General features: G+C 37.2%; 1 protein-coding gene across 1 annotated transcript in view; it reads right to left on the bottom strand.

The window, feature by feature from the left end:
• Positions 1-27,495, bottom strand: part of ROBO1 (roundabout guidance receptor 1) — a 381,747-nt gene that overhangs the window by 38,433 nt on the left and 315,819 nt on the right. The window contains exons 7-16 of the mRNA XM_074816706.1: positions 24,086-24,210; positions 21,985-22,156; positions 19,276-19,481; positions 17,797-17,878; positions 17,463-17,631; positions 17,196-17,362; positions 13,457-13,578; positions 10,800-11,031; positions 9,405-9,526; positions 5,702-5,873 (exon numbers count right to left, since the gene is read on the bottom strand). Coding sequence (XP_074672807.1) covers positions 5,702-5,873; positions 9,405-9,526; positions 10,800-11,031; positions 13,457-13,578; positions 17,196-17,362; positions 17,463-17,631; positions 17,797-17,878; positions 19,276-19,481; positions 21,985-22,156; positions 24,086-24,210 — 1,569 coding nt within the window. The remainder of the gene's footprint in view (positions 1-5,701; positions 5,874-9,404; positions 9,527-10,799; positions 11,032-13,456; positions 13,579-17,195; positions 17,363-17,462; positions 17,632-17,796; positions 17,879-19,275; positions 19,482-21,984; positions 22,157-24,085; positions 24,211-27,495) is intronic.

Here is a 27,495-nt window from a genome sequence, read left to right as displayed (position 1 = left end):
TGGAAATTTTATTCCATATTTCAGGTCTCTCTATCTTCTATGATCCTAATGCACTGCTTAGTCCGAAAGTTCACCAGGCAGACTCATTCTTTTCTTACTAATACATCCTTTGTGTCTGCTGGGTTTATAGATTTCATGCCTATTTGTGCAAGGTTAAGATGGGTTGCTTCAGATTTTATGGAGACAGCCAAGTGAAGTTCCACACAAGTGGCCAGATGGGCTTAAATGTATAAAGTATACTGTGACCAATGAATTAAATCTGTCACACTCTATCTCATCTTTTGTCTCTTTGCAGCTGAGGCCATATTAAGATGTGAAAACTTGCACCATCAGTCTCTTTTCAAAATGAGGAAGCCGGCTATTTCTCTATTTTTAAACAGCTACACTACCTTATATATCTTAATGGAATAGAACAAAAGATTTCTGGAAAACCTATGGTCCTGAATAAATTTAGAAGACTGATAAATATTTTTTCTCTAATCCTTTAAATATATATATGTATTTAAAGCAATAAATTCAGAGGGCAAGAATAATCACAAACTCAAAGGCCAAATAAGACTGTTTTTTAAACACGTCAACAATTCAGCCATACAGAAAGACAGTACTTTTATATACACAAACATTTTGCATTGCTCAGTCAAAGTATGTCTGAAGATTACAAAATACTGAAGAATCTCTTTGAACATTTATTGTTCTAATTTTTAATTAAGACTCATTTCATGGTATTATTTTGCTAGCCATTGCAAGCATAAGAACAGTATAATAATATCTTTGCTTTTAAGAAACTAGGCTTATGACATGGTGCACATGGGTGGACTGTTAGAACCATTACATTAAATTAGCTGGCATATATTTACACACATGCTGAAGAGAAAAATGTGTATGTAGTCACGTACAGTCATATAAAGAGCATCACAGAAATGAAGATGGAAGGGCTTTCAAGAGACCACACTTGACCCATGTTCTTCTCCTCTTATAATTCAAAAATAGAAAGTAAGCTAAATATAAAGCAAAGGGAATGAAATCTGTGAACCCCTGATTACTAAGAATTTCCAGGAATGTTATCTTGGAATCCTTTCTTTGAGAAGGGCATCTTCCCCCTCTGTAACAGTCCTGTGAGATCCTGAGTGATCAGTCAGGAAAAAAAGCTCTTGAACTAAAAAAAGTACTTTTTCTTCATCCCAGGAAATTTCTGGAAGCTTTGACTGAGATGCAAGAGGTTCATAATCAACATTCCTGTTCCTGCTTGCACTCCTCAGGGAGACTTGCCAAAATAATAAGTGAACATAAACATTCTACGGCAAAGTGCATCTTATTGCCAGAGCAGCAGCCGCAGCATTTTATGTACTTGAAAATGCCTCAGAGTTGTTGGAGCAGGCTGATCCCACAACTCCCTGAAACAAGCATATTATCACAGTGACTCACCCCTTCTTCTGTCCCAAGATAAGAGCCTTCTTTTTCATCACAGATAATGTTGCTATGGCTATTGCTCACAAGCTACCCGATTTGACTGTGTCGAAGCTCAAGTTTCAAACTTCAATGAAAACTAATTAGAATTCACATTGAGAAGAACTGAGACCTCTAATTCTCTAATGCTAAATATTCATATAAATAGTAATACATTCAAAACTAACATTTATGTTGTTAAATGTTAAATAAAATGTTAATATACAATTAAGATTGGAATGCCAAAGATTCAAAAAAGACAGGAAATTCCAGGTTCATAGGTGTGCAAGCAACCTTAACTTTGCCCTGTACGTGTACAACCTATGGAATGGTACTTCTCAATATGCTTGTCTCATTTAGAATACAAAATGTAGAAACAGTAAGTAGGAAGATCTAAATTTTGTTAACATTGCTAATTCTGGTAATCCAAAAATTGCAAAACACCTGGAATATGCAACATAATGTCTGAGTGTTTCCTCAAATATATGTGCAAGATGCAATATGAAAACTATTTGGTAAAATATTACCAGGTTAAGAATATGCTGTTTTATCTTCTTTCTAGTTATATAAGTTTCCAAAACTGGTAAAGTATCAGTTTTGCACTTCAATCTTATAACATACAGTTTGAGGAGACAGCACCAAACTGGTTTGGAAGGGTTTGCTGCGACATTACTTTTTCGAATCATTTGCAGGCTACAAGACAAAAATATCCACAAAAAAACCTTACAACTATCACAGTGGAAGTACTTGAAGGGCTGACAGAATAATACCCCCCTGAAGTCATGCCAACTATTCACAAATTGCATCTCCTAAATAAAGCAATTAGAATAACAAAGAATCAATGAGACTTTCTTGGGTCTTGTGCACTTGAGACATCCACTGGTTCAATAATGCACTTAACATTTATAATAACTGTGCAGACATCTCTTAATAAATAACCGCATACCATATATTCATACAAATTACATGTTTAAGAGTAACATTAACTGCAGTTGTGGGGCTTCTCAGAGCTGGTACCCTGGACAAAATAGGTTGCCATATGTTCCAATTTCACTTCTTATTTGCCAACAAGCATAGATAATACCACCAAGCTATCATAGGTGGTATCCCACCACTGCACAAAAGTTAGGCTAGAGATCAGCAAAAAATAATTTGTTGTGATAATTCTCACCTTTCTGCATAGAGCATTTTGTAACCAATGTCCTGAAGTTACACATTGTGAAAAGAAAAAAAGTTGTATCAAAATTCTATTATTTTTCTTCTCCACAGCACAGTATTAAGCACAATATAGTGAGCTGTGGCTAGCTCTCATGAAATACATTTTTTTTTTCCTTAACACCAAAACTCTTGCAGTCTTTCTGTATGTAAAATATCAACTTTTCTTTAAAAACAAACAAACAAAAGGCTTTCCAAGCCCTTGGAATTCCACAGAAAGCTTTAAAAGGTCATTCAAAAGTCAAGAGGACAATTTAGCAGCCCCAAGGGGAGTGTTTTAAGAAGACACATGATTTTTCAGTTGATCTCATGATTTTAAACACTAAAAGGTGATTTTTGAATAACAAGCAAGTATATTGTTGGCTTGTCCCTGGTGGCAGGGGAAGTCTGGGGTACCGCAGCTCAGTGAGCTGCTTCATGTCAGATGAGACATGGAAAATGAAAGAGCTTTGAGCTTACAATTTGTACCTGTCTTTGTAACAGGTTAAGTGCGTGCACAAGGTCAGTTATCACAGCTCAGCTGATGCATGGGACGGCGATTGCACGCCTCAGCTCTCAGAGAATCCAATGTCTCCTGCCCTCCCTTCTTGTTCTGGAAGGCGGCCTCCGGCAGGTGAAGCTTCCTCCTGTCACACACCCAGCTGAAACTCTGCCCAGGCATTTCTCACAGTCACTAACCTGGGAGAACCCGGCACAGCATGCAGACTCAAACGTGAGGTTGCTGTGCAAGAGAACAGGCTACACTGGGGGAAAAAAGTCTTCTTTGGATGCTCCGCAGCCAGCCACAACCTAGTCTCACATTTTTGTAAGAAAAACACATTATAAGGAGATGTTTGATTTTAATGAAAGGGTTTTTTTTTTAAAAAAGCAAATACCTAAATCACATAGTATATCCTGTTTCCACATAGGGAATTCTTCATTAGTTAAAAAAAGTATGGATTATACTAATTAAGGTATCAGGAAAAGACCTCCTGAGGAATAGTTGGGATCAGCGACAGAAATGTAGGAACTTGAAGCTGTCAGTAGCAAACACGCAGTTCCTAGAGCACACAGGTACAGGGAGTCAGGACTCTTTCAAATCCTCTAAAAGTAGCAGACTTAGTCCTCTTCCCTCCCCCTTCCTGGCCTCCCTTCGCTCTGTAACCATGTAATTTATTGCTGGTGAAAAGTGCCAATTGATGACATCAACAAATTAATTTTCTTTTTTCAGAAAAGCTACCAGAAAACTCCAGTGTCTGCTCCACCCTGACACTGGGAGCACATCCAAGAACTAAGAAAGCGATTTCTTGCAGAGGCTCAAGGAGAACTTGTATCACAGGGCAGAGTTAGATAAACTGCAGCCGTTCTTCTGCCTTGATGATTTCAGGTTGATCTGTGCTACTAAAGTGTACTCCTCTTAAATTTAAGTACTATTTTCAGCAACCTCCTGCAGCTGCCGAAAGGACTGCAGCACTGTGTAGGTATTTCTTTGTGCTGCTTCTAGTGGCATGGATCTCCACAAGACTCCTTTTTCCAGGTCTTTGCCATGTAACAACCAATTTATGGGATTTTTACTACAGTACACGTAGATTTGGCCATGCCACTTAATCAGAAGCAAACAGTCCAGACTATGAAAGCAAACCCCAAACAGAAGGAAATATATGGATTCTACCACACTTGCACATTTGAACAGCCTCTAGGTGTGTGATTGCTTCATGCTTTCTAACATAGTGTCAGTAAAGGCCAGGAACCCATAAGCAGGCAAAAATCTTACCCTGACAGTCTCCGTTGTTTCTTTTCCCACTTACCAAAACCCCAAAGTGATTAAGTTCCATTATAAAATGCACCTTGATTTAGTATCTACTTATCATCAGAGAAAAGGAAAAAAAAGTAGTTACGAAGTCTTCAGCTTTGAACATCGATGTTACCCCATTATTTTACACTCATAAGACTCACTCATTTAAAATTTTCAAAATCTAAGCCATATAGATCAAACTTGACTGACTGGAAAGCTGGTTGTAGGAAGCTGTGAATGGAAGCTGGCTATCGGAAAGAACAATCCAACAAATAACTATGGGCTTTTGCACATATTAATGGAATATCATATGAGCTATGTTTAATTTTGTCATAAAATCTGTATTAATGTAATTGGGAATCATATGCCGGTATAAGTTAAATAAGCTAGTTAAAGTTGACCTTCATTTTAATAGACAAGAAAATGTACATTTAATTTTCCAGAGAACATATTAGTCGTTCAGTCTTGTTTTCACATGCAGTAATTACAGATTTTTAAATATAAAAAGTGAAATAACAAGGAAGATCTACGAATGATTCGGAGACAGACGGGGCATAAAGTCCAAAGCAACATGCTGAGTTTACTTTCACAATTGTATACAGTAATGATAAGGTATTTTGATACAGGCATAGTGGTAAAGCAGCATATGACTATACCTAAATCTACTTTAAATAATCTTCACCTAACCAACAGCAAAGATGCATTTCTCCCAGATACCTCCAGGAGCAATGTCCCTGATCTCCATTTATGACAAAGAGATGTTTGGTATAAATGAAGTTAGGAGCCAAGTTTATTGTAAATCATCTGTGTACCTCTTTTTCCTGTACTCAGGTTATTTACTAGCTTTCACACAGAGTTGATATTTACTGTGCCTAATTTTAGCATGCTCTTGCTTTTTGCTTCAAAAAGAAAGGTAAAATCTGATCAAGACAAATTACACCCCTGAAGTGAGCCAACACTTAGCGATTCATACTCCCCTACATTTTTTATAACACCAGTTTAAGTGTGAAAATTCACTTTGAAAAATCAATAAGCAAAAAGCACTGCTGAATTGGGAGATTAAAAAAATCTGTGTTGTTGTAATCCCATTTTTGGAATGCAGTTCTCAGACAAGTTTAAAACCAGAAATGCCAAATCCAGCTATTCCAGAGATCAAGTAACACTATCTATTTCACTTGTCTTGCAAGTATTTCTGGTGCCATAAAAGACAAAAGCAAACAAACAAAAATCATTGAAACCAGTAGGTAGGATTACCAGCAGGCTTACCTAATTGGATAAACTGGGGATCGCTTTTCACTCCAGGTCCTGCCCCAGTACTTGCTGCCACTTCCACGCTGTATCGAATACCAGGAACTAGGGAGGGGATGACTACAGAAAAGGTGGAACCATCTACCGTCTTGTTTATATGGTATCGACTTTCATTGCCAAGACACCAAACCTGCAGGGAAGTAAGTGTATGTATAAATGTTCAAAATTCAACACTGAAGGATAAGTAGAAGGAATGATGACACATTCTTTTTGCTACATGAAGAAATTTAGAATGCCTCTAACATCTGCAGTCATGGATTGCTGTCCTAGGCACTGTATGAATACTGAAAAGATACTTCTTGTTCCAAAGAGCAGCTCTAACTACTAAAATTATTTGATGGGTCTATTGTAATTCATTTACAGTTCAACCAGTGACATCAGTGCTAATAAAACTAAAAGCATTAGTTAATACTGAACAAATAAGGGAAGTCCCGTAGCCAAGAATCGTTCACATAAACACCAAAGTAAGAGCGTTCAGTTAAATGAATTTGCAATTCTCTTGTTCAGGAATCATTTGTCAAACAAGGCTTTCTTCACTCCAGTGCAGGGGCAAGTCTTTCATCACATGATGTCACAAGAGAACCAATGTCACACTGGAATCCAACTGTTACCTTTTTTTTAAAAAAATGGCAGCAAGAGGCAAGGATTGAGTAATATGCCATCTTCTATTGACAGACAACAGCATTATCAGATATCATTTTTTGGTTGAGATCAAGACACAGGTCTAATGACTTCAATTCACCACTTGTTAAATTACATCAGTGATATTAAACCATTGGGAAAAATAATATGATAAGACATATTTATCTCTTTAGGCCTGCACCACTGATGTAGCAAATGCTTTTAAGAATATGGTTGAACTCTCAACTGCTATTAAAGGTGAAGTAGCAGCTAATCTAGATCTGCTAAAAAATTGATGAAGCTGTATTGATTTCCTTTTTATTCCCTTTCCACAAATGTATTGCTCTACAATTAATATTTAACCAGAAAGTTAAATTAGTTAGATTCAGTACTTTATCTGTAAAGAAGCAAACTTTCCTAAGAACAGCAGCATTTCTGAACCTGTGCTGACTGTACACAGGAGGGAAGATCTTGCTTTTGACATATGGGGCTCCTAAAAGATTTAGTATCCAGAGAGCTGCTCTTAATCCCTTGTGCAATTCTGCTGCTGTGGAGATTGCCAGGTGAGTGAGCTAGAGTTTCACATATAGAACAACTGCTAGGGCCCTTTCTGTAGAACCCTTTCCACCTGGACATTGGAAATTTTATTTCACTTTCAGGACATGGTAAGACCCTTTTTCCTTCTCTGGATGCCAAGGATTGAAACAGGGCTAGTGGGCTGTGAGGATCTGAAATATATTTTAAGCTCCTTTGAAACAGAATCCCAATGCAGCATATGCATAACTGCTGCTGTAGAGCAGGTCAGAGCACAGAAAGAGAAGTCTCCTTTTTATATTCTGATACTAAGTAGAGACTGTTTCAGTCAGCAATAGTGGTGTCATTATTAGTAATATTGCTCTTAAATTGTAAAGGATGGTCCAGTAAAATGCTCTTATGTAAATAAGAATTCCATAAAGTGAGGAACAAATTTAAATCTACATTTTTACTTATGTCATTTTCACAGAAATTGTTACTCCTAACTTGTACAATGGTGTATGTGTAAACATTAAAAACAATTTATTATGTACTTGTAAATATGCACTACTAATTCATAAAAATGTTTTGTTCTCAGGTGCTCAAATACATGGAGAAATTCACAAAACAAGAATGTTAGGTTAAACATCAGGTTGTTCAGTACTTGTCATACTCTGACTGTATACCTAAATATGCAAGTGAAAACAAACTTTTAGAACGTTATGAAGGAAGGAGAAATTCACATTATATAGACATATAAGTGAAGAGAGAATTAGTATAATGAGAGTTTCTAACTTCATGCTAGGGAAGGAAGGAATGACTCCTGCTGTGATTTGAATTTTTGGCTTTTTATGTGTGTTCCTGACACTTCTTCAATTAAGATGGTATCCTCCTTCCTATTTATTTTATCCTTTAATTAAAGTAGGTACACTCGTGCCTCAGATCTGAGTCGCTGAGAAAACAAAGAACTCCCCCACGTATGCGGAACTTTTTTTCTGGGAGAAAACATACGAAATAGAAAAACAAAGGAGGAAAGAAATAAAGAGAAAATTTTACAAGACTTCTATGTGTTTTTTTCTTGTTATTAGTTCTTAATCTGAAATCACTGGTTCTGCATTTATTTAGTTTTTAGACAGAAAAAATAATGACATATAGCAACTTAAATAGCAACTACATATACATTAATTGTGTCTGTTTTCTGTCCATGGTTAAAAGCACAAAAGAAAATAATGGCATCAACACAAAAAATGCAGACTTGAATCATGCCGGTGTGCCATCTACTGCCACACAAGCACTACAAGATTCTTGCTCCTACTGATAGCCTATTACCTCTCAATGCTAGGAGGTATGTTAGGTATTATATGCACTCAGAACTGTGAATTTCCTGACTTTTATGGTTTTGTCCTTACAACCTTAACATTCCTCTGATGCAGTTTCTTGATGGAAATAATTCCATCTCTTCAGCTCAAGGTCTGTCTTTAAATAAAATAACTTTGCATTTATTTTTTTCCCCAGTTACATTATATATCTGAAACTAAGCCATAAACTTATTTTTTTACAAGTTGACCAGGTTCTGAAAGGCGTTTTAATACTCTAAATTGATCATGAAGCCTAGCTATCTCTTACCTTTCCCATTTCTACTGAGGAAAAGAAACAAAAACAGAATGAGTTTTGATGGCTAGGAATATATGTCTATAGCACAGTGTTTTAGCCTGAAAAATAGGCAAGACATACTCATTTAAAAAATTTTCTCAATAATGTGCCTTTACAGGAGACTAAAACCAAAGATCCTGCCTCTCTGTGGGTATAAAGCTTACTTGATAGCCACAACTAGACATTTAAAACATCTGTAGCTTGCTTAGGAAAAATAAGCTTCATTTACTTTGCTATGTAAATTATTGCAAAACAATTTGAATTGAAAAAAAATACAGTGCACGTTGCTAAACAAACATCAAATAATAAATATTTTATAATGTACTTACAATCTGTTAAAAATGAAATAGCATGATGAGAACTCCGTGTGAAGTAAAAGAAAAATTTCTATACACTAAATATATTTAGTATCATGCAAGCACATTCTCTACTTAAGTTTTCCATTGTTTTAACTACCCAGTTACACGTAATTTACTCAGATCTTAACACTGTTAATTATTATCCCTGAGCTTTTCAACTCATTAAGCCTCTTCATATTTACTACCTCAGCCAATGTCTTTGAGTCACAAAACGGTTCTCAAACAGGTATGGTTCCCTCTCTACTTGTGTGCGCATTTCTCAAGTTATAATGAAGGCAAGAAGGTAGTTGTTTTAATTACGAGTGTTGACCCTTTGCTTTGATTTATGGAGGCTGTTTTAATTGGCTCCTACCATCTAGACAGAACTACTAAATACAGCATTTGAGTCAAAGTGGTTTTTTCTCTCGTTTGCTCTGACTAACCAGTAGATGGAGGCAAGCATCCACGAACAACCTAACCTGTCACTCCGCGGCCCACAGCCCCTCTGCCAGGGGCTCAAGGCATGCCGGCAGTACCTTATACTCTTGAACCCTCCCGTTCTGGTTGTCCTCGGGGGGTGGCTGCCAGGTGACCACAATTGCCGTCCCGTTCCCATCGTTCTTAGTTACTGAAACACTCTGAGGTGGAGCACTAGGAGCTGTTTGTTTGGAAAGAAGGATTCAACAGTTAAGTTTGTCACATGCAGAAGTGAGTCTTCCTAAGAGGAAGATGGTTTCTGGACTATACAAAAGCATTCTTTTATGCCCACCCTTCATTGCGGTCAGCTCTTGCCCACAAGATAAAATAATACAGAAGGAAAGTGATGTGAACCTGCAACCAGGCTCCTGAGTTCTGCTGCAGTATCACTGTGCAGCACAGGATAAAGGTCACACTTGTCACCAGACTCTCCAAACTCAGATACGCATTACCTGAATGTCACAGTCCCGACAACCGAATTTCTCACTGGACTCAAATCCTCTCACTCAGGATCAACAGTTTTGAAAAATAAAGTCTATAAATTAACCCCAATAGAATGCTAAATCTCAGTTCCTGTAGTGCATACATGAGCAATACAAAACTTATTCAAATCAGGACAGAATGCGTTAATATTAACACATTTATAATAATAATACTAATGTATGTTTTTCATTTTAAATAGTCTTTCTAAAAACTGGATGCTAGCTGATGCTTCGGATGAATGCAGTTAGGCACACCTCTTGAACCACCTGCAGCAATAAACCAGAGCTACGCAGCATTTATACTGGGGAGGGAAGAGAGAAGGGGAAAGGCTGCACATCCCAACAGAGGCACTGAAATCCCTACTCAGAGGCACTGGCCATCTTGCATATTCATTATGCCTGAGCAGCAACAAAAGGAAGAACTTCATGAACCTTCTCTTTTTAGTACATGTATGAGATGGAAATACATAATTTAGTCCACTCTATCTGTTGTCCTCATTCATCTTTTCATTTTGTCTTACTGATTGATCCAGATATAAAAGCCTTCTAAAAATGTGCTTTCCATTCCCTCAGCTATAGCACTTTGATGATTTCTGTGGTGTCTGCTATCTACTCAAGATGGTGATTAGCAAGTGCTTGAATCTGACAGAAGTCACTTGTGACCAGACCATGAACTCAGCAGGGAGGAGTACATACTGCAGTGAAGATAAAAAGCGCATTTCCCATTGTGTGTTGCAGGGGATTTTTGCACATCCCTCTCTCTCTGTCTCTTGCATGTGGTTCTGAATATTTACTTCTGTGTCACCAAACAATCCACATAATGATCAGTCCAACACAGCCTCCTCTGCTGCAGATTGCTGTTCTCAAACAGCACACACTTCAAACAAAATCAAATAATGAACATATCAGAGGAAAGCAGGCCAGATTACTACTTCAAAAAGGAAAGATGAAGACAGTCTGGCTCCTACTTGCCTTCTTCCAGGGTCTTTGCGAATTTCACTTCGCTATCTGCTCCCTGAAACTCATTAAAAAAAGGGCGGGCCTTGATTTCGTAGTTTACACCTTTCTTCAGCTCGGGAATGACAACGCTGTTTTTGGTTGGAGTCCTCACTTCAAAGATTAACCACTCTGACTCTCCATAGGATGCTGGTGTAGGCCTGTACAGAATCTTATATCCTTGAATATACTGGGATTGCTGGTCCACCTGGCAAGACAGCAGAAAACACAACACATCCTTTAACAAATATGAATCAGGAATGATGTCTGTGACATTATGTGCAGTCCTTGGACTATCCATTTATTTTACTCAAAGTAAACAACACTCCCAAAGCAGATGAAAGCTCCTTGCATTACAGCAAATTACAGGCCTGATTCACAACTGCATTAATCTGTGTGATGCTGGTAGAAGTGCACTGGTTTCTGTGGATTTATGAAGGCATTAAAGGGGGATAACAGAGTGGTATAATATGCTCCAGCTCCGTGAAATGAACAGCGTTTGCATCTGCAGAGTGATGGAGCTCAGCACAGGCTAGACTTCTGCCTGGCAGGGCAGGGGGCACACAGGGCAAGGCAAGGGCAGGGGATACACAGCTCCACGACTCAGGGTGATGAATACGGAGATCAAAGAGAGAGCCTGCCAAACCTCCCGAGGTGTGGATGCCTCCCAAAATCCATGAAATGAGCACCACTTCCTGACTGCTTCCTTCTGGAGAAAGTGAATTGAAAGTGCAGCCAGCTGGCACTATCTCCATCGCTGTGATTAGGCTGGGCTCTGTCAGAGGGCAGACCTGCCCAAGCACTTCCTCCACATCCACTCACTCGGTGGGAGGCTCCTCTGCAGGAGGGGAAGGGTTGCTTGAGAGGGCTCTGAAGAGGCTCATAAAACTCAGTATGGTAACACAGATGAGACTTGGAAAAGCAGATCAAAATGATGCTCAATGGTCCTGAGTGCTTTTTGGACTGAGGTCATTTTATTTCACATGTATGGAGAAAGAGATCTTAATGTAATCCAGGGTGGGACTAAATGTGTTTGGCTATAGCTAAAACAGAAATCCTACAGAAATGATCTCTTGTGAAGCATTCATTATCTTTTAACTATCGGCTTCAATTTCTGATGAATAAGGAAGTCCAATAGCAACTACAAAAAAATTTTTAGAAGTGCATCAGATTTTCCCCATTTTCAAAATCTCATACTGTGATACAATAAATCTGTTTCCTTGTAACTTTACTCCAAAAAGCAACATGTTTAATTTTTAATAATCACATAAAGAATGTGTGTGTTAGCTGAAACTGAGGTAATGCTTGTTTTTGAAATTGCAGAGAAGTCACAGGCCACCCAAGAGACTGACAAAAACTGCCTGTCTGGAAAAGGTTGTTCTGTATGTAAAGGTCAAACAAAATCATGATAGGAACCTCAAAGATGTTTTAACATTATTAGTTAAAACAGGAGATTGCCTGCTGCAGGTGGCCATACTGCGGGTGACAGTGTAATTGCTGTGCAACACAGCAGATATTATTTGTACTCTTGCAGCACCGAGGGAGCCCTGGTTGTGGACTAGGACTCCACTGGACTAGGGCTCTTCTACAAAGTCAAAATGCCTTTTGTTCCTGTACAAAATGTTCTGCCATGGCATGGCAGGGGCTACACCCTGTTGTTATCCTACACTGTCCCTGCCAATATATTGACATATTCAGATGCAAGTCCTAAAAAGACCCCAAAGCTCATTCCCTTTGGATTTATTCCTGCACCTGGTATAATTATCCTCCATTTTTTCTTCATTCTGCATTCTATTTTAAAACTGCTCTTATTTGAATTACAATTTCTTATCTCATTGCTCGGTACTTTCAGTTTTCCTTGTTGTTCCTTCTCTTCATTTTTACCTCTTGATTGCCAAATGTGTCCCACGGTAAGCCATTTCTAATCCTTTCTCCCACTGAGGCCTCAGCCTTGTAAGCCTACTCGAATCTTTTCCACCTATGTTCCCATTCCCCTTGCTTCAGGACTCCTACATTTCCTCATTCTCTCATTTCCTCTGCTATATTCTCCACACGGCCAACTTCCTGCTTCCTCCTACCAGAGCAACGTCAACACGTCTGAAAACTGTTTGCCCTTTTCGTCTCTTCTCCTGCATTGAACGTACTCATAGCACTGTGGGAAAGGATAGGTTCAGATGAGGCTGTATGGGTTTGGGTGTGCTTCTCAGCATGTATGCAGGATGGAGGCAACACTTTCAAACAGAATTATGCAGTATTTCTCTCCACTGGCAACTGTCATACAGAGAAGCGCTCATGTTATCTCATTAGGGGACTGATACGCTTCCTACCAAAAACAGCGCAAAAGCTTCAAATGATATGACTTAAGAAGGCTTTGATCAGCGCTTTAGTTTCAGAGTCCTCCTCTGGAAGCTCTCACCATATTGTAAACAGCACTTTCTATGGAGATATAAAATGGTGAAAATGGGACAAAATTTAATGGAGTAGGGAAGCAAAGCCCAAGAAGCACTCGTTCCAGAGAAAAACATTTGCAAGCACACAAACTACACAGCTTCTTAAAGCGTGACTCCACTTCAGTCAAACAGTACAATTCAGCAGTATATATAACCACCTCCATGATACAGATTTATACTTACAGTCCAATGAACTTCAATTGAGGAGGAAGAAAGGATAGTAGGGTTGTGCAGATGTAGTACCACATCACCTAGTTCCCTCTGGACCTGCTTGTGATCCACACCTTGACTTGTTGGTGGAACATCTGTAATAATTTAAGATTCCATTCAGTATATATGATTGTTAAATTAAGTATATGTAAATACAAATTAATATATCATAAAGTATATGATGCTATCACCAAAAAAGTTTCCCCTAAGTACTTCCCAAATACGTAAGAAAAAACTACATGAAGTATTTTCCTGAGCAAATCACCAATGCTTAGCTAGTACTGAATCAATGCACTGCACTTTCTTTAACAGGGAGAAACAGGAGGGAAATGTTGCATAAAAAGAAAAACCACGCTCAGGGATGTCTTTGGTAAATGACTACAGCAGCATCTCTTTATTCTTTCCTGCTGGGAGGAGAAAACGTTCTATTACCCATTGCAAATTCCAAGAGATCAGGAAACCTATAAAGAACAGCAAAAGCTGAAGCTGTGTCTTCAGATAAATGCTTGGGCAAACTTACTGGTTTTAATTAGAAAATAAATGTAACAACTGAAGAAAAAAAAAAGAGTCATGTAGCTGTAGCTTCTCTGATGGCAAGTGGCGTCTATAAACAGGAGGCAGAGCACAGCTGAACGCTGTCTGGCTCTACTGACATTTGGTCTATCTTACAGCTAAAAGAATTGTTCATACGCATGAAGAGACAAATTCCTCTCAAAATGTGCAATGCATTGTACAATGGAAACACATATTCTCTGCATGCAGAGCCCTTGAAAAGCATATTTAATGGAAACAGAATGACTGTCAAACATGTATAAAATCTATAGGGCAATCACTAATAGGGTGTCTAAAATATACGTGTACTGTGGACAGCAGAACAATATAGTTTTTGTATTGATTTCATATCTCTGATCATTTCATTTTTAATAAATCCCATGCTAACTATGGCTAAAATTCACAGACTGGGAAATTCATGAAAAGTACTTTTATTTATTTATGTTTAAATTAATCTAATTCAAGATACAGATAAATACATTACATAAACTTTGCTCCAGCCTACTAATTCCCTGCCTGACCTCCTCTAGTGACAAAGCAAGATCAGAAAAATCTTCAAGGGTTCTGTTCTCTGAAGACCTTGGAAATTTCCATACCTGTCTGCTTACAAGTGCCAAAGAGAGAATACATAGAAATTTTGTATATATTTACATACAACTACAGCTACTGTAATAAGTAGGTGTGTAGACTACTTTGAAAGCTGAGGTTTGGATAGTGCAGTTGATGCTGATACCAAAGACACATTAAATACAAGTGCAACAGCTGTAAAGCAGGCTTTTAGCATGGTTGTCATATTCTCAGTTTAGCACCTTTTGGTCTTATCTAAATAATAATAAAACCATTGTAAAACTGCATTAGGACAAGACATGATGACAAGTTTCTTTCCAGAAATATATTTCCCATTTGGGAATACAAAGCCTATGTCACTTTGAACTTTTATCATGCAGTTTCCTCAACATATTTACAAGAAGATGGGATTTCTTCAAAGTTAAAGAAGCAAACAGGTAAGCGTGCAGTCAGTGAGTGACAAATCTGGATTTTTAGCAGTGAACACTGATAACAATAAAACAATAAAACCAAAAAGCCCTCTACTGAGTCACTGCTGTATTCACATGTATATGTTCTGCCAAGCAGTACATTTATCAGAGTATTTCCCTTCCCTCCAAGTTTGAAAGCATTAAAGATAGAAGCTTCTGTTTGAACAGTTGCCTAAATATCACCCTGCTTAGAATATAACAGGAGAGTCAGTGGAATAATTAGTTCTATTTTTGCTAGTCCTAAAAGATGAGTCATCAACAATATGAATCAAACTATTAATAGGCTCAGCCATTTGCACATCTGTGCTATACAACAATATGTGTGTTTTCTTGTTTTGGCTCCAACTTTCCAAGACAGAGACTGCCAGTGAGAACACCTAAGCATGTTGTTGTTAATGCTGGTAAAGTTTAAAGATGAAGGTAGTTTAGGTTCCTAGTCTGGACATGCATTTTGGACAAGACTATACCACCCTCTAGACATAACTGAACTAGAAAAATTTTGAACTGACTTAATCTGCAGCTTACACAAAATTGAAACGGTATTGGAAGAAGAGAGGAACCGCTTTAAAAAACTTGACACTTGATTACATTTCCTACTATTGATGAAAATTTTATCTATTGGTTGTTATTTTCACTCAGGCTTTGTGTGGTTCTCAGGTCTTCAGCTCTACTAAATGCCCAGAGGACAGTGAAGCTTTTCCATGCCATTAAAAACCATTCAGTTCTGTTGAGTGAACAGGACACTGCCTCATTCGCTCTTTATCAGAGTCAGGTCAGTGATCAGTTCATTTGGAACACTCAGACCCAATACCTCATCTCATCTCCAGGAAGGAAACTACACTGCATGAAAAAGAACTCGTGTAGAACACTGCAGCCTATCCACACAGTAACACATGTTGCTCTATTCCTAGGAATACAGAAATCACTAAAAGTTACTAAATCTCTCCTTGGTAATGGACTATGGAACTCACGCAATCCCTATTTTCCATGTGGCTGTGACTCTGCTGTCTATATATATATCCACTGAAATTGTCACCCATCAGGAGAAATGCATAACAAAGTAGAGCAATGTGAAATTGTTCACTCCCCAGGGGAGATTAGAAATACTTGCTTTCAGACCAACTTCAGAAAAAATGAAAAGTTGCCAAAAGAAAATGCTTTGTTTCCTTTAAGAAACTTCCTTACAAAAACAAACATGCACTTACTTATGCAAATAGACAAACAAACATACAACACAGGCACTATTAATAAGTCAATGGGTCAATTTCTCCAGTAAGTAGGAAAAGCAAAAAAAAAAAAAGAAAGATTCTCCCTATCACTTTTACTTTGAAAAGGAATATGCCCGGTTTTTCTCTTCTTAAGAATTTAAGTATTTCTACTGGAAAAAATGCAGGCTTCAAAGTTGCAATGCATTATTCCCTGTACACCATCATAAGCGTCATTTATTTTCTACAGTGAACACAAAGTTATTTTAAATTTTACATAGCTGAATTCAGTCCATAGCTGGACTTCAGTCATAGCTGGAGTCAGCAGATGACTTCTTCATCCACTACTACCCAGCCTTTTCTTCCGCTTGGCTATCTGTAAGCATTGCCTCTCTTCCCTAATATTTTACTTTCAATAGTTGTACTACCAAAATATTTTTAATATATTGCCAAAACCTCTTATTTACTGGCTCATGATGCCCAATTCCTTCAAATTTTAAACGTCTCTCTTTCCTAACGCAGCAGAAACCAACTTAAATCATGTACTGTTTCTTGCTCTGTCTCCGTCTTAAGCCTCATTCAATTCACTGGACATAATAATAACATTTCCATGGAATTTGAGGATTTGCACGGTAACTTAAAAAAAATCAGAGATTACTTTTGTTGCTAACAAGAGCTATTCTGCAAGATGTAACTATCTTTGGATAAGAGATACTAGGGTTCCCTTAGGCAATGAAATATGCTGTCTAAGCAGCCTTCAGAGTCTGTGTTATAGAAATACAAGTTTAAACATTCTATTTTACTATCTAGTATACGTTATAGCCAGGATAGGCAGACAGTCGAAAGCCACCAGAATTCCTGCACTTGGTATTGCTCTGTCAATTGTGACACCTAAAATGTTCAGTATCAAAAGCTTACCTTGAGTTTTCACTGGATCAGATATTTGGCTCGGGTCACTTAATCCATATGCATTAGCTGCCCTCACAAGGAATAGATAAATTGCATTAGGTTTTAGCCCTTTAACTGCAAAACTCTCTGTTTTCACATTTTCAGCTACAGTTTGCCAGCTGCTACCAGATGCATGGCTAAGGACAAAACACACACAACAGCAGGTTAGCACGTGCTTCTTTAACAGCATATTACATATAAGCACAAGTACAGCAAGATCACATTAGACTCATATACCTGAAGGCCTCAATTATGTAAGAGGTTGGTGTTGCACCTGAATTCAAATTAGGTTGCCATGACAATGTTACTGTATTTCTGCTGACATCTGTAACCTCGGGTTTTGATGGAGCACTAGGAATCAAGTTTGGGTCAGTGGGTCTTGGTGGCTGCACTGGGACTCCAAATTCTAACAAAGGAGAGAGAAATGCTGAGTAGAGACAGGAAGCAGCTGTAAGCTAAATGCTGTTCACATCCGCACTGGCAATTTATGACAGTCAGGTATCTTCTGCATTTCAATTTCTGATTTTCCTCTACGTATTTTCTCCACGCAGAGAAACCCTAATTGATTTACCTTGGACCTCTATGTATGCACTCCATGTAGCTTCGCCACTTGGGGTTGAAGCAATGCAGGTGTACCGACCAGTGTCGCCCAGCTGAGTGGGAAAAGAGAAGAATAAATATTTGAAACAATCAGGCACTCAGTGGGCTAGAAAAGTAATTACAGCTCTCTGCGTTCCCCCATGAATATGGATAAACGTATTAGGCTGCAAAAACTTCGAACCAGAAACTTCTTCCATTAGAAGTTATGATTTCGTGTGCTGCAAAATGAAAATGGATACTTATTTCTGAGTATTTGTTAAAGAACTGGAAAAGGTGCAGATTCTGATTTGATGTTACTTATTCTGTAATGAACAAACCGAAGTCCAATTCTTATAGTATTTATCCCTTGCTTTGCAGAGGTCCTAACAAGTAAATTGAGAAGGAACTCAGATGACAAGACCCCATGCAACTGTCAGCCTTATGCCTAAATAATGCCTAGGGATTGTCTGGACTGCAGCACTGGAGAGCATGTCATCCTTAAAACAAAGCTTAAATATTGCATAGAGCCTTGTACATACGGGGTTCCCCGTGTTAGTATAAATTTCACTCTACAGCAGACCCGAAAAGGAATCTCCATATGCTATTCTCATCTAGTTCTGAATGTTGGATTATTTGTCCATATGTGACTTAATCACATTTCAAAAGAGCTTTTTTCCCCAAAAAGAAATGCTATCCTCCTAAGATCCCAGCCTCAGCAGATGACCTGAACGGAAGTGCTCAAAAATCTGAGGTTCAAACTAAGGCAGTGAAACTTGTAATTGGTAACAGGGCAACTCCAGGGAACATAGTAAAGTGATACATTCAGCCCAATTTTAAAAAATTACTACATTTCAAACCACAGGAAAGATAGCAGAGAATAGTCAGTATGCTAAAACTTCACAACATTTTAAAACATTTTACAGCATGTGAGGCACGACCAGCAATACTGACCAGGTGCTTGCTACAATTCCCTAAGGAAGCCAGGTATCTGACAGGTGGTTAACCATTTAAGGGATGTTTACACTGTCGAGTGAATATGTTTAAACTTTAAAAACTGTTTTGAAAAAGCTGTGTACATGGCTCTACTACTGCAGTATGCTAAACAAAGTTTTTCTTTATAAACATTTGAAATTATTAGATCATTTTAATCTATTAGTGCTAAAGCCCAAATAATTTAAGGATTTGTCTTACTGAAGTACAAGTTTTGCTTTCCCCTTCATGTTTTAAGTACCAAATAATTCCCTTAATTAATACCTCTTAAAACCATTTTTCCTTATGAAATCTGAAATAACGTGCCCTAGGCAGAATAAGCCGAGGTGTTAAGCATAAAGAATGAACTATCCGAAAGCATGAAGTATCAAATATTTTAATACAGTTATTTAACATTCCATTAATTCTAAATTTACTACATCAAAAGTGCCTGGAGGTGAAAAAACGAAGTGAAACAAACCCATTTGCCAGTTCAAGCTACCTTGGCATATCGGATCTGTAATGCTCCTGTCTCCAGCTGCTTGATGCGAGAGTCCTGGGTAGAAATGAGGATCCCATCCTTTTTCCAGAGAATAGTGGGCATTAAAGTGCCTGTAGCTATACAGTTCAGTACTAAAGTACCATCTACAGCTACAGTCTGATTCACAGGACCCTGTCGAATGACAGGGGGAGGCCGGTCTGCAATCACTGCCAGAAGAAACAACAGGAAAGAGATTTCTGCAACTGGAAGCAATTTTCTAATCATCTAAGCAACAGCAGTTGCTTGAGGCTTTGAAACAAACTAAAGATAATTAAACAAGTAATTAAAGTTGGAGGCATGCATTATTCAGGGCAGGGTGCATTATAATAACGCACAACTACAGAATTTTAAAATGATATACAACGCAGTATTTTCAGAAAGTAAAGAAGCATTACATATTACTTAGTGGTTATCTGCTAGGCATTCCCTAATTCCAATGTCTTTATAAAGTGATAATGGAATGAGAAAGGACTTCCCAAATTCTTTGTCAAGGCACAGATTTCACCTTGTTCATCTTCTGGCCTGTATAACAGAATCCATACTTTCAGCATTCAAAGTCAGAGAAAAAGACGGTAGGCAGGTAGGGGATAACCTCGCAAATATGTACTTCTTAAAAAAATTTTATCGTGTACCATCAATTCATCTTGGTACTGTTTCCTAACTGGAAGATGCCTAGCAGTAAAGTAAACACAAAGCTAATGAATAGGACCATATTAAAAATTTTCAACTAAGAAATATTTTTCCAGTAGTTTCTGACTTTTAGTTCTATGATGACTTAATCTGTCAATATGACTTCAAAGTCACAAAGAGAATCCCACAGGGTGTTTAAATCAATTTTAATGCATCTTTCACAGAATGAAAATTAAATGTTACTGATGGGTTATGTAATAACTGTACACAGGAAAGTATAAAGTCCCAGTATTCACAGAAAAAAAAAATGACTGTCTACATGAGGGTTTTTTTCCATTATCCAGTGGATAATAAAAAAAAGATGTAAAAGCTATCTTATTGTGTTTCAGTGATCTCCTCTACCTGTACTATCCAACATGACATGGACAGATGATCTGAAAATAGAGACAACTTTAAATGACATAAATCTGTTCAGCAGTGTCATGGGGGCTCACGTAACTTAAAAACTGGTTTGGTAGCTGAAATACAAACCTGAAGTTCTGATAATTTCTGAACATCAGATATTTCTAAATTACTTTTCATAATAACAGTCAGGGTGTTAGTACTGCTTTTTTTGGCTAAATTCCAACTGCCGTAATTTCATTTGCATGTTCAGATGACACTGTGTTTTCAACTGCATAATTTATCCTTTACTTCTTGTCCTAACCTGTTGCAATGCACTGCAATGCACTGTGAGGCCATTAGCATCTCTCTGAAGAGACGGTCAAAAATAGTTTGTATTTGACAAGTTTGTAAGGAGCTTTGCAGTTATCAGTGGTTAAGAGGCTGGCCGATCTGTGCTCTACAGGAGATATCTAATGCCACTGAAATCCATGGCTTGATGGCAACTTCTATTACCTTTAGGAATACCAGGGTATCATCCTGCATATCCTGCCTTCACTTTTATAAAAGTACCAAAAAATATTGTCCCAAGACATTACATGAAACAACTACCCATCAGATCAATCCAAAGCATATAATCATAGTAAAGGAAATATATTTAATTTGATTTTTTTCCAAGTTCAGATGGCATAGTCATTAACAGAAAAACTCTTAATTTTCTTAATTTTCTTTTTAAAATTTATTTCTCACCTTGCCATGGCCTTCTCCCCAATGAAAAATGGATAAAAGTGGATTAAGAAATGTGGTTTACCACTTGTGAGAAACCAGAAAGGATGCAGTCCTATTCCTCCAAACAATCTCAGTCCGGTGGGTGTAAATAAACAATTTTATTCTCCAGGTTCACTGCACGTTTCTAGTACTGCACTATTTCTATGTTTTCTACAGGGCAAAGGCCTAGTTTATGGAAACTCTTCTCTGACAACAGCTTCTCTCCCCTCAGAGTCTCTCCACAGACTGCACTTATCCTCTTTTTCCATAAGTGCTAAGATTTTTCCTGTGTAACTTTGCTATTAAAAATATGAAGTATTTCTGATAATTGGCAAATTGGCCTCACATCAGCATATATTACTGCTTGCAGTCATGCTCCCTCTAGCTGTTTCATCTTAAATATTTTTCCCAACTGCTCCTAAAAAACAATGTATACCAATATTAATTCGTATGTTATTCTACTGACTTCCATACAGATCGAAGTTTTTCGCTTGCTATACTGCAATATTAAAAAGCAGGGAAAAAAACAGGTAAATGAAGATGATAAGCAAATGGACACACAATAATAGGGATAAAGATCTAGGCAGCAAGCAATCTGAAAGTAAACTAAATCTAGTGGGGTAAGCTAAAAAAGAGCCAGATAAATTTACAGATCTGACAGAAATACATACACTGAAGTATGTTCACTAAATAAAAACTGGAAATACAGTGTTAGACAATATCCAAAATTTTAAACCCCTGACAGTGATGGCCAAAACAGGATTTTTATGTTCAAAGACACATGCAATCTGCATTTCTTCAAAGCAGATTTCAAAGTAGTGTCATATCATTCCACTGCTGTCTTCAAATAAAAATAAAAATAAAAATAAAATAAAATAAAAGTATCATTACCATCAGTAACTTCCAAGTAGGCTTTTGTTATGATACTTCCTGCAACATTTAAAGTCTGGCAGATATAGTACCCAACATCAGATCTCTGGACATTGGTAATAGTGAGGTCTCCTGTCTGGGAAACTGAAAATCGGCTGGATGACTGAGGGGGTTGGTATGAGAAAAGCAGATTCTACAAGATGTATAGGAAAGAAAGGGGGGAAAAGGGTTAAATTCAAACATCAACAAGCTTAACTTTAATATATCTAAACAAATTAATCTTTTCACATTATACATAAAACGTTCTGCTCTTCATACCTTAACCATGTCTACACCACAACGTGAAGACCTTTAATAAGATTTTTTGTGATAAAATAGGGGCAGATATGCACACATAATTATGCAAATCTTTTGGGATTGCTCTAACACCCTCTATGGTCAATGTTGGGCTTTACATAAAGTTTAACAGGCACTAGCACAGATGTGTTATGTACAGATACCGTAATGGTGCAAGCAACTGTGGTAAACCTGAGTAATTTGCTTTAACATCCTTTTTTAGAACTTACTCCAGGGCATTCTATTTATTTTATTTAAATGGAGCTGTTGGTTTACTTATTCGTATTTCAACTTTTGCCACCTTCCTAAGAATGGAACACTTTTTTAAAAAGAGATGCTGTTCAGGTTTCTCTAATCATAGTGTTTGTGTTTTGTAACGAGTCTAATAATATAGAATTAAATCCTATGCTAGTTTCTACTTGGATAGTTTTGGTATGAATTACATAGTATTTACCAACAGCGGTCAAAAATCAGAACTGCAATCAAAATAATACAAGTCCTTTACACAAAATACTGATTCCGAATTTCTACCTATGGCTGAACAATTTGTTAATGAGAATACTTTCAGGTCACAGAGGCTATTTTTTAGCTCTCTTTCTTGCCTAACTACACTCTGCATTTCCAAAAATCATCCAAAGAAACGGGACACAACATCCTCTACTTCAGTATTAGCAAACACTATGCACTGGCCTCCTCCTCCAGTTCCCTCAATCATCACAAGTGGTCACCACTCAGCAGAGTCAAAAATGACCCAGAAATTTATGTACTAGACAACACTTGGCAATTAAAAAAAAAAAAAAATCTACGTCACACAAAAATACAAACATAATATACTGGTATAATTATGTCATTGAAGATGATAATCTAAATTTGGTCAGCAGTCTAGTTATACTTAGGCATTTAGACAGAAATGTTGCAAATGGAGTAAAGAAGCCAATCTCTAAACATTCTCAATTTCTCTGCCCTATTGTTTTGTAACACAAAGAACCCTGTCATATGCTATTGCACCATTCATTCCTTCATTCACGGGAAAACCAGAATCCCATATTCCTTCTTTCCTTCCAATAAAGAATACTTTGTGTCACATCCCTCCTTCAAAAGATGACTCTGAAAGAAAACTGTGATTCTCTTGCCGTGCTGTATTGTGTTTCACCCACTGGTTTTCAAGATCGTTTATAAAGAAGCTGAAAATATTTTTCCCTCCCATTCAAATAATGAAGCTGGGAGAAAAAGTGACCTATTCAGGTATGACTTGTCAGCCAACTGACTGAGTGGGAATGTAGATCTCCTTAGCCCCAAACTAGAGTCCGACCCATGCAGTGATCCAGATCAATACAGCAAATGGTGTAGTTTGTCACAGACAAACACATGGCAAACTTAATAGCTGCACCATAAACCCAGAACCAAACTTTCTGAAAATTTAGGAGTGTTTGGGAGTTCAAACAAACTTCAGTATTAGTCATCTCTTCATCTCTTAAAACTTCTCCCTGTTAGGTGAAAAAGATTTTCATAGTAGTGAAACATGGAATGTTTCTAGTTGTTTCATAGATTTATTTTTATACTCATGGAGAAAATGGGAGATTGAGCAAAACATAGATATCCTTTCTATTAAGGCTGACATCACCTAGCATGCATGTGACTTGGAAGCAGAGAAGAAATATCCATCATCTTGAAGCTCTAGACCTATTTTCCACATCTTTAAAACAATAATTAAAGTATTTTTTTCTCATGTGACATCATCTCTTCAAGAAACTGCCAGGAAGAAGGGACAGAAAAGTTGTTTTACCTGACTTCCTTCTCTCCGCCAAAAGATGGCTGGCTGAGGGTTTCCAGTTGCTTCACACTGGAAAGTCACTGTTCTCCCCAGTGCAGCTACCTGATCTCGAGGCTTTACAACAAACTGTGGAGGCTCTGAAAGGAAAATACCAGGGAAAAAAAAAAAAAAAAAAAAAAAATCACACTACTATCAGAAGACCAAAGTTAGCCTGTTTGAAAGCACAATTTGCCTACTGACTTTAAATGGTGTAAAACAGGATAGTTAAGTTTCTTTAAGAAGGAGAAGCAGCACAAAGACACATCACTCTCTAACAGCCACTGCTTCAGCATCATTCAGATCATCTTTTCTGTTGCTGGACCTCCCAATGAACACACTGACTGTGCATCACATGCCTTTATGACTGATCACTTATACAAGGAAGTCAGTCTCCCCGACTTAATGAGAAAACTTGCAGAGCAAGTCACCAATACAAGCAAATTTGTTACAATTTGGTTTTTAAAGGAGGAGTATGGCTATAAGTCAGAATGGTGAAATCTTTGAGGGACAATTGGCCCACAGGCCACACTTTGTCAAGGGCTGCAATAAACACTGTTGAGTAACTATGAATTCAGGCTTACATGCACAAAAGTCATCATCTTTGATTTAGAAAAGCTGAGGAGAGAAAAAGCACTTAATTGCTTATACAAGAGACTTCTGATGTAGTTGGGGTCTCAAAAAAATTTAGACAAAAGCCCCAGAAATACTACTGAATGAATTATAACCATTTAAAATCTTCAGTCCAATTACTGAACAGGAATGAATTTAAAGGAACAGCAAAGCTAAATGTCTTCCTCATTTACATAGGCAAGGGCATGTTCAAACAAAATATATATGCAAATGAAGGCAAATTTGAAACATCTGCTCAGCCTAACATTATAAATACAGACAGCATTGTCCAAACTGTTTGATTTATACAGACTTCAACAACCCCTTCATCTAGTAGTAAATAGAATGTCAAAAAATCATGTCAGTAAAATTAAAAAAAATCAACATAGATGACAGCATTAGCTATCTTGATGGGGCTAGCACATAAAAAATCTAGCTTGTTTTATAGGCTGTTAACTCTCACTTCTTGAAAAATGTGCATTAAATGAAAGTCCATTTACTTATTAATTTCCAATTCCTTCTGATCATTTGTCCAAAACTAATTATGCTCTCCCTCTTCTTTGAGTTGAGAATAAAGGGGATGTTTTGAATCTGACTTTAATAACTAAAATGGTTTTGGTGTTGTTTTTTTTTTTTTGTCTTACAAATATTTCTGTATTTACAAGATTTTCCTTTAAAAAGACTGTGAATCATATCATTTAAAGATATCATTCAGTGTGTTTTATAAACCTGAAGTAATTGTGGGTTTATCTAGGATGAATTCAACAGCACTCAAACTTCTTTCTAAAAAAATTGCTTTCAGTGTTCCCGTAAGCCAATACTTTCAGTTATCTGTTCCTCACGCCTTGTGTCTCTGCTCCTATTGAGTTCATATTGGAATATACTCTTCCTATGACCCTCCTGCTTTGGGAGGAATTTTTAAAGCACAACATATTATTATTTGAATTTGGATGCAAATGCTACCTTTCCTAGAATTGCCTTTGATAAGAAACTATCCAGAGTGAATGTCAGATTGACCTACAGCAATTAGCAGACTTCAAAACATTTAGCTCTGAAACATTCAATCAATACCTTGGAAGAAGATGTGGGAAGACTTTGACATGACAGCATGTTTAATTTAGAATGGAAGGTAAACCTGTTGGGGGTTTGCCACAGGGTTGCACGGTATGATGGGGAAAATGGAGATGAGCGTGAAGCACCTTTGTTATGCTTTTGGATGCTAATAACAAGAATAAATTTAGCATACTGTTAAATTTAGGGCTTGGCTGGTTCTGTATTAGTCTGTGACACAATGCCAGACAAAATGAAACCGAGGGTTTCTAAATCCTGTGCTAGTGCATAGGATTTATAAGGTTTCAGATTTTATTGAACTTGAGAATAGGTACAGCTGTAAAGAGATTAAAATGGTTCTGACCACTGGAGAAACAGCTGAATGCTTGTGATTCTGGTACCTGAAGATGACTGGTCAGGGTCTACCGAACACAAGAAATAAGGGGAAATTCAGTCTTTCAGGTAACCATAGTACAATTTATAAAATGTGAATAGCTATATGTTTATCTAGACATTATTCTAAATATGTATTTTGTATGTATATTACTCTAAATACATATGCATATTATGCATATGTGTATTATTCTAAATCTATTGCAATTAAGGAAAATAATAAATATCCTATTAGCTTCAATGTCAAAAGAATTACACCAGGGTTAAGTGAAACTTTGTTATTAAATTCCATTCAAAGTTCACTGTACTGGAAGCATTTTCACTGTCCTTTTTTAACTTCAGTTCGCTTTCACACCTTGGGTCACATATGTGCAGTATGTGATGAATATACTGTAAAACATGCCCAAATAATAATCCACTTAAGGAAAGAACAACTTCTATCCTTGAGTACTTTAAAAGAAAAATAATTTTTTATAGAACACTTTGAAGTTCAACGAATGCAGCCACTGAAGAAAAAAGACATTAGGATTTGTCTCATTACATCATGTAAAAACAGACAGAAAGTTAGCAACCCATTACCTTTCTCTTTGCCATTAAGTTACCCATACTTCATGCAGAATTTATTCTGTGCGATGTGTCTTGTCAATAACAAGTAAAAGATGGGAGCTGACTGGTTGAAGGACATGGAAGGGGATGGATGGGAAGGGGAGGAGAAGTTCCCGTCACAGTGATACGATGACTAGAAGATGGCCAATAAAATTTCAACTTACCAGACACAACTAAAAACAAAAACAAAACAAAAAGAAAACATGGAATAAATAAAATTGGATATGAAACAAAGCAAAGAATAAAGCAAAATTAAAAAAAAAAATAAAAAGGACCATTGGTAAGGACCTTAGAAAGTACACATATATTCTAATATATGAGAAATAGGTTCAAAATGTTGAACCACATATTTATTATTTGATTTTTAAGCAGAAGTCTCTATCAAATGCTGAAAGTAGGCTATAGAGGAAAATGGGTAACAGACTGAAATAATGTTCAGGCAACCTGTGTTCTACTCCAAGTCTTTGCAATGAACTGTTGTGTAACCTTGAGTAAAATTTTTTTTCATTTTATCATTATTTCTCTGCAAAGAGCTTTCCATGGTAAAATTAACTTGAAATCTCCAGTAAATATCAATTTGCAACATTGCTGAAATGGAACAGTGACATTTATACGCTTTCTAAAGCATTCAAACATCTACAAACGGAAAATACTTTTCTGAGGCTAATTGCTATTACAAAGGAAGTTTATTAAAAAAGTAGTAATATGCCAAGGCATTTCACCCA

This window comes from Strix aluco, chromosome 2 (assembly GCF_031877795.1).
Source record: "Strix aluco isolate bStrAlu1 chromosome 2, bStrAlu1.hap1, whole genome shotgun sequence".
Taxonomy (NCBI): domain Eukaryota; kingdom Metazoa; phylum Chordata; class Aves; order Strigiformes; family Strigidae; genus Strix; species Strix aluco.
Note: the sequence above shows the minus strand (reverse complement) of the source record. Positions and strands in the feature narration are given on the sequence as shown.